The sequence below is a fragment of the Salmo salar genome, chromosome ssa04 (assembly GCF_905237065.1).
Source record: "Salmo salar chromosome ssa04, Ssal_v3.1, whole genome shotgun sequence".
Lineage (NCBI taxonomy): Eukaryota > Metazoa > Chordata > Actinopteri > Salmoniformes > Salmonidae > Salmo > Salmo salar.
The window spans coordinates 24,308,952-24,321,223 of NC_059445.1; the positions used below are offsets into that span (position 1 = coordinate 24,308,952).

Sequence of the window (12,272 nt, forward strand, 5' to 3'; positions counted from 1 at the left end):
GTATTGCATAGTTTCCTAGTTTAATAAAGAATATGTGGAACGATACACACGCTGCGCTTTGGTCCGCTCCTTCATCATACGACAACCGTGACAGAATCTCCCACCAAAGGACCAAGCAGCGTGCCCAGGAGGAGCAGGGATCCTGGGCCCGGGAGAGAGGAGAGAGGAGGACATCCTGGACCTGGGAGGAGGTAATGGCAGGGAACAAGACCCTGCCATGGAAGCAGGCGGAGATGGCGAGAGAGGAACGGCGACGATACGAGGAACTAGCACGGCAACAACGCAAGCCCAAGAAGCAACCTCAAAATATTTTTTTGGGGGGGCACATGGGTTGGTCGGCGAGGCCGAGGGACTAGTCGGAGAGCAAAAAGGAATATTGGGGTGAGTCAGAGTCCGTTGAGGAAATATTGGAGGCGAGTGAACGGATCGGAGATTTAGAGATGTTTGAGGAACTGTTGGATAAATTGGAGGAGAGTGAAGAGAGAGAGCTATTGGTTTGGCGTAGTATGCACGGCATTCGCCCTGAGGAGCGTGTTAGTCATCAAATGCCACCTGTGTCAGCTTCCGTACTCGTCCTGAGAAGTGTGTTAAAGTTCCGGTACAATTGAGGCCGGCTATACGCACCAGGTCTCCAGTGCGCCTTCACAGCCCAGTACGTCCTGTGTCAGCTCCCCGTACTCGTCCTAAGAAGTGTGTTAAAGTTCCGGTACAATTGAGGCCGGCTATACACACCAGGTCTCCAGTACGCCTTTACAGCCCAGTAAATCCCGTGCCTCCTCCTCGCACTCTCCCTGAGGTGCGTGTCCCTAGTCCGCTGCCACCTGTACCGGTCCCACGCATCAGGCCTCTAGGGCGCCTCCCCAGTCTAGTATATCCTGTGCCTGCTCCTCGCACTCGCCCTGAAGTGCATGTCACCAGTCTGGCGCCACCTGTGCCAGCCCCACGCATCAGGCCTTCAGTGCGCCTGCCCAGTCCGATGTGTCCTGTTCCTCCTCCCCGCACTCGCCCTGAGGAGCGTGTTAGTCGTCAAATGCCACCTGCGTCAGCTTCCCGTACTCGTCCTGAGAAGTGTGTTAAAGTTTCGGTACAATTGAGGCCGGCTATATGCACCAGGTCTCCAGTGCGCCTTCACAGCCCACTACGTCCTGTGTCAGCTCCCCGTACTCGTCCTGAGAAGTGTGTTAAAGTTCCGGTACAATTGAGGCCAGCTATACGCACCAGGTCTCCAGTACGCCTTCACAGCCCAGTAAGTCCCATGCCTCCTCCTCGCACTCTCCCTGAGGTGCGTGTCCCTAATCCGGTGCCACCTGTACCGGTCCCATGCATCAGGCCTCTAGGGCGCCTCCCCAGTCTAGTATATCCTGTGCCTGCTCCTCGCACTCGCCCTGAAGTGCGTGTCACCAGTCTGGCGCCACCTGTGCCAGCCCCACGCATCAGGCCTCCAGTGCGCATTCCCAGTCCAGAGCTTCCGGCGACAGTTCCCAGTCCAGAGCTTCCGGCGACAGTTCCCAGTCCAGAGCTTCCGGCGACAGTTCCCAGTCCAGAGCTTCCGGCGACGTTTTACAGTCTGGAACCTCCTGAGACGGCTCGCAGTCCGGAACCTCCTGAGACGGCCCGGAGTCCCGAGCCTCCTGAGACGGCCCGCAGTCCCGAGCCTCCTGAGAGGGCCCGCAGTCCGGAGCCTCCTGAGAGGGCCCGCAGTCCGGAGCCTCCTGAGAGGGCCCGCAGTCCGAAGCCTCCAGCGATGATCCGCAGTCCGGAGCCTCCAGAGGCGGTCTGCAGTCCGGAGTCTCCAGCGGCGGTCTGCAGTCCAGAGCCTCCGGCGATGATCCACGGTCCGGTGACACAAAAGCGGAGGGATCAGCTGGTGGAGCGGGGGCTACGCCCCGAACCGGAGCCGCCTCCTATGCTGGCGGATAAGCAGGAGGATAGGGTTCTTCGTCCCGCACCAGAACCGCCTCCGATGCAGGAGGATCCGCGGGATGAGAAGGTTCTTCGGCCTGCACCAGAGCCGCCACTGACATTAGACACCCACCCTAACCCTCCTTTTTTTTGTTGTTTCAGGGTTGCATTCGAAGTCCGCACCTCGGGGGGGGGGGTACTGTCACGTCCTGACCATAGAAGTGTTATTTTCTATGGTAGAGTAGGTCAGGGTGTGACGGGGTTGTGTCTAGTTGAGATTTTTCTATGTTGTTATGTTCTAGTTTCTGTATTTCTATGTTGTTGTTTTTTGGGATGATCTCCAATTAGAGGCAGCTGGTCATCGTTGTTTCTAATTGGAGATCATACTTAAGTAGTTGTTTTTCCCACCTGGGGTTGTGGGAGATTGTATTTTGAGTTAGTGTATGTTGCACCTGTAACGGTCTTCGTCGTCCTCAGATGAAGGGGAAGAGAAATCAGACCAAAATGCAGCGTGGTAATTGTTCGTCATCTTTAATGATAAAACTGAACACTAAATCCGACAAGCAAAACAAAAGAACAACCGAACAGTCCCATCAGCTGCAAAACACTAAACAGAAAATAACCACACACAAAGCCCAAAGGAAAACAGGCTGCCTAAGTATGACTCCCAATCAGTGACAACGATGTACAGCTGAACCTGATTGTGAGCCATACCAGGCCAGAACAAAGAAATACAAAGCATAGAAAAAAGGACATAGAATGCCCACCCAAATCACACCCTGACCAAACCTAAATAGAGACATAAAAAAGGCTCTCTCAGGTCAGGGCGTGACAGCACCTCTTCGTCACGGTTTGTTGTTTTGTTTATTAGTTTATTTGTATGTATTGCATAGTTTCACAGTTTAATAAAGAAAATGTGGAACGATACACACGCTGCGCTTTGGTCCGCTCCTTCATCATACGACAACCGTGACACACCGCTGGGTGGCTTAGTTTACACTGTCCTGCTGTGGTTATTATCTCTATCTCTGATTCTCTAATTAAGTATCTCTGGCTGAAATTACATTTCTCAGAGCAGGAGAAAATTGCAAGGGACGCAGTTCACCTCAGTCCCCTCGATAAACACACACCCCTACACACACACACACACACATTCGCACGCAAACACACGCACACACTTATTATGACTACTGCTGTCAGTCGTGTAATTTACATAATTAGGTTAACATTTATTCCAGGTCTAATTGAGCCTTTGCTTTACTGGCCATGAATTGGATGCCGTGCAGTCGTGCGTCACACCTTCGCATACCCTACTTTTTAAATTTTCCCGGCACTTGGAAGGCGTTTTCAGTAATCCTCCGCTTTTTCCCACGTGTTTACACTTTAGGTGATTAATGTCAATTTGTGCGTCCCAAATGGCACTTCTAAAGGGAAGCCGCCAGGGGGCCTTCAAAAGGGGAGCCACCAGTTGCCCATCTCTGATGTAGGCTATACCTGCACTGTATCTGCAAGCTGTTGGCTAGAGCGCAAGTGCCAATACCAGAGTAGGCACACTACCTATAAAACACAATTTTTTTAAATAAGAAAACCATCAGTAGAGTTGAAAATGTGATGTCCCATTTAACTTGTATTTTGTATTCGGTACATGGAAATTTAACCACAAAAGGTATTTTTATGTGCACTACTTCATCATCCACAGCCTGTTATCCGCAACAAGTCAATTTGATGGAAACACATCTTTGGTGGGAAAATGCGCATGTTGTTTTTATGCAGATTTGAGAATAATCGCATGAAAATCTGTTGCCAATTAGATGGAAATCTAGCTTCTAACCAAGTTTCCATCCAACCATTTCATGCTCATGAATTTTACTTGACGCATAAGAAAACTAATGACAGGCCTGATTGACACCGCACATTTGTTGGTAAAATGTTAAAATGGCAAAAGAAGCGATAATTGTGAGGAAAGGGTTGGGGAAAAATTGTATTGGTAGCTAGGTTTCCATCCAATTGGCGACAGATTTTCATGCGAATATTCTAAAATCCGCATTAAAAAAATATTTGTATTTTCCCACCAAACATGTTTCCATCAAATTGACATGTTGAAGATAAAAGACTGTGGACATAAAAATACATTTTGTGTTTACATTTCAATGTACCGAATAAAAAATAGAAGTTAAATGGGTTTCCATCGCATTTTCAACTCTACTGATGGTTTTCTCACAAAAAAAACGTTTGTGTTATATAGCGAGTGTGCCCACTCCGGGTATTGGCATGCACGCTCTAGCCAACAGTGCGAAGATACAGTGCTGTTGGCTAGAGCGCACATATAGCCTACATCCCTCAAACTCAACTCTGGACCCCAAAGCCAGTGCCACTGCATTTCTTCCATTGTTCCCTTCAAATTTGGGACTGATTTAGACCAGAGAGTTGAGTAGGACGACCCCTGGTCTACATGATGAGATTATTAGGGACTAAAGAGCGAGATTATTTTTAATTTGTCAAATGGAGCCAAACATCGATGATCATGTCACCAGATTAAGACCCTCGATATTTATTTGAAAGCAGCATCAAGCTCATTACCTTGCACTTTCAACACCCTGTGAAGTTCATCGTAATTTATTTAATCTGTAACCAAATAAACTTTCTTTCCTGACGAGTCACAAACATGTCAACGGTGACTTCAAGTTTACTTCGATATGATGGTTGTTATATCACTATTTGCGAATAAAAGCATTTCCAATGACATTACACTTATAGATTTTACTGACACAAAATATGCCACCTTGTTTATCCGACATTACTTGAATAAAAAGGTTGGATGGAAACCTGGTTGTTAGTAGGCTAAACCTGAAGTCAACCGGTAATATTTTACGTTTTTCTACCACCAAGACATGCAGAGTTTACCGGCAGATAAATGCATTTTATGCACCTTTTTTGGACATAAAATATTGTGAAAACAACAGCAAATCAGACTGATCGGGTGAATTCAGGTGAAAGTTATGATTCCTTATTGATGTCACTTGTTGAATGCACTTCAATAAGTGTAGATGAAGGGTAGGACCCGGTTAAATAAGGATTGTTTAACTGTAACGTGCTGGGTTTTTCATGCTCAACAGTTTCCTGTGTGTATCAAGAATGGTCCACCATCCAAAGGATATCTAGCCAACTTGACACAAATGCGTGAAGCATTGGAATTAACATGGGCCAGCATCCCTGTGGAATACTTTGTACACATTGTAGAGTCCATGTCCCGACAAATTGAGGCTGTTCTGAGGGCAAAGGGGGGTGCAACTTAATATTAGGAAGGTGTTCCTAATGTTTTGTACACTCAGTGTATGTGATAGTATACTGCACGTGTAAGCAAGGTTTGACATTATTATGTTTTAGTCAAATCTGTTTGGGCTTCTTGCGGTCATTTTGCAGTCTCCAAATTATTTGTAATTATGTTCCGGCTCCCTGACCATCTGCTCAAGAAACAAATCCTCCCGTGGCTGAATCTAATTGATGATCCCTGCCATTGAATCCGGCTCGCTGACAGACGATGTTTAACACTTTACGTGCGTGTGTGGGTGGGCTGTCTCAATCATAATAAATGGGTGGCCAATAAATCTTGCTGAATTAATTGCGATTAGCGATCAAGTTCTCTGCCTAGGGGTGCTTTGAATTTTAATGAAATTGCATTTTAATAATTCAGAATCTTTCTAACAAGCGAGAGAGAGAGGTGGAAACTGAGCTGCACTTCCAAACCTCCTGCCAAATGTATGACCATATTAGACACATTTCCCTCAGATTACACAGACCCACAAAGAATTCGAAAACATTTTTTTGTTGATAAACTTCCATATATATTGGGTGAAATACCAGTGAGCCATCGCAGCAGCAATATTTGTGACCTGTTGCTACAAGAAAAGGGCAACCAGTGAAGAACAAACACCATTGTAAATACAACCCATATTTATGTTTATTTATTTTCCCTTTTGTACTTTAACTATTTACACATTGTTATAACACTGTACATAGCCATATTATGACAATCGACATGTCTCTATTCCTTGACACTTTTGTGAGTTTAATGTTTACTGTTCATGTTTGATTGTTTATTTCACCTTTGTTTATCTATGTTTCCCATGCCAATAAATCCCTTTGAATTGAAATTGAATTGAGAGCGAGAGAGACAGAGACAAACCTGGGCCTTCGGTCACTGCAAAGAAAGGAAATTAACCTTTTCTGCCCCTTAGTAATCAAGTTACACGATCAGGAGAGGAGGGCAGAGATTCCGCAACCAGCTTAAACCCCCCAAGAGTCGATGTCCGCGCACCGCGGAAATTTAATTCGAATAATAAAACAATCCCCATATAAATATGTCAGTTTGAACTAGAGATATTTTTTTTGCATTGGATGTCTCTCAATCTACTGCACTTCCGCATCGGCGGTGAAAGGTGAAAGAGCTAGAGCTGTTTTATCAGACCATGAGCAACAAAGAGTTTCACAGAACACTACTGTACCTCATCGATCATTGTAAAAGTAAACATGTAAGCGTTCATACTTTGATCTCCATCTGTCCCACTTCCCCCCACCTCTCTCACTCTCTCAATGTTTCTCTTCTCTTCTCTCTCAGCGTGAACAAACAAGCATTGAGCCGCCAATATCTGACACAAACACACACACACTGCGCGCGCATGCAGCACCAGTTTAAAAGTGCTGACAACACATCGCGCGCATTACATCTCCTCCAGTATCTGCACAGAGAAAGCAATGTCCCCCTCTCCTCACGCCGCTACTGATGCGCTCGAGGAAGTCCGGTGATTGGAAGTCCCAATCACCCGCAGACATGCGAGGTGCGTGTCTGTGGCTGTCCCTCACCTATTTGGCCGCCAGCCCGGACGGGTTGGGGACCCGGGAATACAACAACTCAACCGTTATCGGCGGGGTTCTATTTCTGGATGCAGAAGGGCTGTTGAACCTGTCAGACCCGCACACGTCCAACCGGACAAATGTCTTCTCGCTGGACCTGGATGAGGGCACGCTCGCGGACTGGCGCTCCATGGCGGGTAAAAAGCGCTACGGGGGAGAGTCCCAGAACGGGACCGTGAAATCCCTACTGGTCGTGGCTTACTCTTTCATCATCGTCATCTCGCTGTTCGGAAACACGCTGGTGTGCCATGTGGTGATCAAGAACAAGCGGATGCACTCCGCCACGAGCCTGTTCATCATTAACCTTGCGGTGGCAGACATTCTCATCACGCTGCTCAACATGCCCTTTACTTTGGTGCGATTCGGACACAGGCACAACAAACGTCACAGATCACACAGGGTCCAGCACACACACACACACACACACACACCTACCTTAATTTTTTTGTTGTTTTAAGAGCGTCTTTGAGATTCTTGCGGTATAAAAATGTAATCTTTTATTGTTACCTTTTTTTCATCATGTGATTATCTCAGGAAGGGGAAGAAGGAATGGGTTTTTAAATCCCTTTTAACCAATTATTCACCGATGGTTTGGATGAGAGTGAGGGTGATCTGTCAGTGTTAAATCGATCTATTACGCGTATGGATAGGAAAGCTCCAGCTTTTCATCACTCCATCATGCCAGTAAAAAACGCCCTCGACAACATGCCTGTGTGGTCTCCCTCAGGTTCGCTTTGTGAACAGCAGCTGGGGGTTCGGGAAGGGTATGTGCCACATCAGCCGGTTCGTCCAGTACTGCTCCCTGCACGTATCCACACTCACTCTCACGGCAATCGCGCTGGACAGACGCCAGGTAGGCTAACAGTCATGCATACAATAGGTGAATATCGTGAATGTCGTGTATGTGCTTCGTCTAATTAAAGTGTTGCAGTTTGCTTAGTCTAGTAAAATAAAATCTGTAAAGGAACGCTGTTAGAAAAGTGGGTCAAGCGTCAGCACTCGAAAGCGCAAAGGGGAGCTGTCCACGCGGCAATGCTGCCTCAGCTCAAGAGGTGTATCAAATAGACTCGCTAATTGTCAGCTTGTTACTAGTGAATCACCAATCACCACGCTGACAGTTTGATACAGGCAACAAAAGCCAAATATTATGTTGTGTCCACTTAGAAATACATTTTTTAGGGAAAGGTCTATTTCAATGGAGCATGACAATTGGTGTAACATACATTTATTGGTTTATGGTCATAGTTTGAGGGACAAGACAGCTTCCAAGCTATAGGGACAAGTATGTTATTTTCTGGCGTCTGCTGTAGTCTATCCTTTCAATATAATGAATATTTGATGATTTTCACATGAAGTTGTTTTTCATGGAGTTGTATTGGATATGAGTCTACTATGTATCAATGGGCTACAGAGCTCAAGCTGAGTTTGAGTACGATTTTTTTTCTCAAACCAAAAGTGTGGCTTGTAAGGGAGGAGTGTGTAACAGAGAAAAGCAGCAGGTGTGTGTAATGGAGTGTGTGTCTTGGAGAATGTGTGCGGCCTGGTGTGTATAATGCGGCCTGATAAAAACACTGTGTGTGTGTGTGTGTGTGTGTGTGTGTGTGTGTGTGTGTGTGTGTGTGTGTGTGTGTGTGCAGGTCATTCTCCACCCTCTGAGGCCCCGCATGTCCCCGACTCGTGGCGTTGTGTGTGTGATTCTCATCTGGGTCATGGCCAGCTGCTTCTCCTTGCCTCATGCTATCTACCAGAAGCTCCTAACCTTCGTGTACAGGTACACACACACACACAAATACACACACACACACACACTTTACCTTCGTGTACAGGTACCCCCCACACACACACACACACAATAAATCGATAGAACAAACACTTCACTTTCGTGCACAGGTACTCACACACATGCAGGCACACACACACACACACACACACACACACACACACACACACACACACACACACACACACACACACACACACACAATATTGATCAACCAAACACCACCTTTGTGTACACAATACCCACAAGGTATTATTCTCTCACACGTCTCTCTTCCCTCCAGCCTCTCTCACTCTCCCTCTCACTACATTTCTCATTAGACGTTTTGTTTTGGGGTTTCCAATATTGTTGCTGTTTCTCTTGTTGACTTTTCATGAGTGTATTCTTCCCTGTGCTATACTTATAGCTGGTTATGGGCTCTCTCTCGTTCTCCTCTCTCTCCCTCCTTTCATTCTCCTTCTCACTCTCCCCCATTATCCCCTCCTTCTGACTCCCTCTCCCTTCTCTCTCCTCTCCACCCCCCCTCTCTCAGTAAGGAGAAGGTGCGCAGCCTTTGTGTCCCTGACTTCCCTGAGCCCTCTGACGTCTACTGGCAGTGCATCGACCTCCTCACCTTCATCCTCCTCTACGTCCTACCCCTCCTCATCATCACCGCCGCCTACTCAACCGTGGCACGCCGCCTGTGGCGCCGTAACGCTATCGGGGACACCACCACTGCACAGTTCGCTGTGCAGCGGCGGAAGCGTCGGCGCACCCTGGCTATGTTGTTGGCGGTTGTTGGGGTGTTCGCGGTATGCTGGTTCCCTCTGAACTGCTACGTGGTGCTTCTCTCCAGCCAGGCCATTCAGTCATCCAATGCCTTGTATTTCTGTTTTCATTGGCTGGCGATGAGCTCGACGTGTTACAATCCCTTCATCTACTGTTGTCTGAACCCCGCCTTCCGCAAGGAGCTAAGGCTGCTATTGGGCATGTGCCAGAGGAGGGGGCGTGGAGGGGTGGGGCCGGTGCTGGTGGCTCCGCCCTCCTGCGCACCCTGCCACAGAGCCGCCTGGCCAGAGAGCCGCACCGGTTCTCGGCCGAGTCATGCCTCTTCACACCCGAGCCACGCCTCTTCTCGACCAAGCCACTCCTCATCCTTTCACCAGCCTCCTAAAGACAGGCATGTCCTTTTCTCCGCTAGACATGCCAGTAAAACAGACATCCTATCAGTGGAGCCTATAGTAGCTGTCAGTTAACTACAACTACCAGAATGCATTTGGGTTGGGATTGAGTGAATGATTGAGTTTATTTGACAATTAAAGACGTGTAAAGTTGCTGCATTTGGTGGTGAGTCCTGTTGAAGGACTATGTTGTTAGCCAAAGACAGTGGAGGCTCTTGAACAGAAAATGTGAGATCTTTAAACTTTCATGACAGCGCCACCTTCAGGAAGAAATGTCTCACATGGATAGGAGTAGGGGTTGGGGAGGTTTAGCAACAAATGCAACACCCAAACCAGCAACTGCTCTGTTAGCACATACTGTATACACTGAGTGTACAAAACATTTAAGGACACCTTCCTAATATTGAGTTACACCCCCCCTTTTGCCTTCCGAACAGCCTCAGTTCGTCAGGGCATGGACTCTAAAAGGTGTCAAAAGCGTTCAACAGGGATGCTGGCCCATGTTGACTCCAATGCTTCCCACTGTTGTGTCAAGTTGGCTGGATGTCCTTTGGGTGGTGGAACATTCTTGATACACACGGGAAACTGTGTGTACTACCATAACCTGTTCAAAGGCACTGAATGGCACACACAATCCATTTCTCAATTGTCTCATGGCTTAAACATCCTTCTTTAACCTGTCTCCTCCCTTTCATCTACAATGAATGAAGTGGATTTAACAAGTGACAACCAATAAGGGATCATAGCTTTCACCTGGCCAGTCTATGCCATGGAAAGAGCAGGTGTCCTTAATGTTTTGTACACTCAGTATATATTAGCAGAACAGTATTGTCGCGGCATAGACAGTTCTGCTTTGTCTCGGGACCGCATTGCACCACAACCTGCAAAACTTCTCTGCCTTTCTTTTTGTTCTGGCTTTGTCTAGTTATTTTGTCTCGCTTTCTAAATAATTCACAGATAATTATATCCTAATTATATCCGTCATTGGACTTCAAAAGGCAGTGACACCACCTTGGAATTTTGTCATTTCAACAGCTGCTGTTTATTCCATAATGCGTTCCTAAAAAAATAACATGGTCTTCATTCCCACTGATCGCCCACTGCACACAGATTATTAAGTGTTGTGGTGGGTCCCGGCCAGCTTTTTATTTCATTTTTGTTGAAGACAGAACTATCTAAACAGTGGGGATGAAGACTGTGAGCGCAATATTCCGCTCCCCGAGTTTCACTGCTGCTGTCGGGGAGCTGCAGGAAGGCGAGGGGCTGATGGAGCTAGAGTGTGAAGGAACAATCTGTAACTTTCACTTCCTGTCGAAAGTGCTATCCCTGCACGTTGGTATACCGAGGCGTTGGGTCTCGCTCGGCAAATGTAACTGTAACCATATAAACCTGCTGGCATTCCCTGTATAAAATACAAGTTGAAACATGGACAGCTGACTGCACATGTGGTGAGAGCTGTTAAAGATATTCTCTGGTACTTTTGTGGTTCCCGAAAATGTGCAGATACGTGCACCACGTCATTGCTGTCTCTCGCTCTGCTGTGTGTGATTCTTGCTAGCTGTCACTCAAATGGCAAGGGGCTGAAGCTCATTGGCCGGAAACTGCAAGAGGGCTGGCCCACGTGGGGGTAAATGTAGGGAAAATGCCACCGCACAGCATCCAGAAAACAGTCTTATTCAAACTATGAATTTCATGACTAATTGACATAAAATCGTTATTCTGCTCATAGATTATTTATGTAAAGTGGGAGGTAAAAAAAAAAAAAACTTTAAAAATACTAATTGCCAAAGTACCAGAGCATACATTTTACATTTTAGTCATTTAGCAGATGCTCTTATCCAGAGCGACTTACAGTATTGAATGCACACATTTCATTTCATACTTTTTTTCCCTGTGATGGCCCCCCGTGGGAATCGAACCCACAACCCTGGCGTTGCAAACACCATGCTTTACCAACTGAGCTACAGGGAAGGCCAGCATAAATGTATAAGTGGGCTCCCAAGTGGTGCAGTGGTCTAAGGCCCTGCATCTCAGTGCAAGAGGCGTCATTACAGTCAATGGTTTGAATCCAGGCTGTATCAGATTTGGCTGTGATTGAGAGTCACATAGGGCGGTGCACAATTGGCCCAGTGTCGTCTGGGTTTGGCCGGGGTAGGCTGTCATTGTAAATAAGAATTTGTTCTTAACTGACCTGGCCAATTAGATCAATATTAAATATATATATATAAATATATATATATATATATATATATATATATGCTTTCAGTTGGATAAATATATTAAAGAAAAAAGTGGTAAACTATACTTGACGGAAGGAACCCTATAGGCCTGGTCAAAAGTAGTGCACTAAAGTAGAACAGGGTGCTATTTGGGGCACTTTCTATAATGAGAAGGGTACTGGTTATATTATGCATTAGTTTGTTGGAAATTAGGCACTGAGTAACCTCGTCCACAGGCTCAATTACAGAGAGAGCCGGCTGGTGGACAAGATGAGTCACTCATCAAAGGGTTCTAAT

The 12,272-nt window shown here is 46.6% G+C and overlaps 1 protein-coding gene across 1 annotated transcript; it reads left to right on the forward strand.

The window, feature by feature from the left end:
• The first annotated feature begins 6,602 nt into the window (after window positions 1-6,602).
• Window positions 6,603-10,246, forward strand: LOC106602682 (probable G-protein coupled receptor 83). Its single transcript, XM_014195443.2, has 4 exons — window positions 6,603-7,171; window positions 7,544-7,669; window positions 8,454-8,587; window positions 9,129-10,246. The coding sequence occupies exons 1-4, from the start codon at window positions 6,686-6,688 to the stop codon at window positions 9,829-9,831; spliced, it is 1,449 nt and encodes a 482-aa protein (XP_014050918.1). The 5' UTR covers window positions 6,603-6,685; the 3' UTR covers window positions 9,832-10,246.
• The last annotated feature ends 2,026 nt before the right edge of the window (window positions 10,247-12,272 follow it).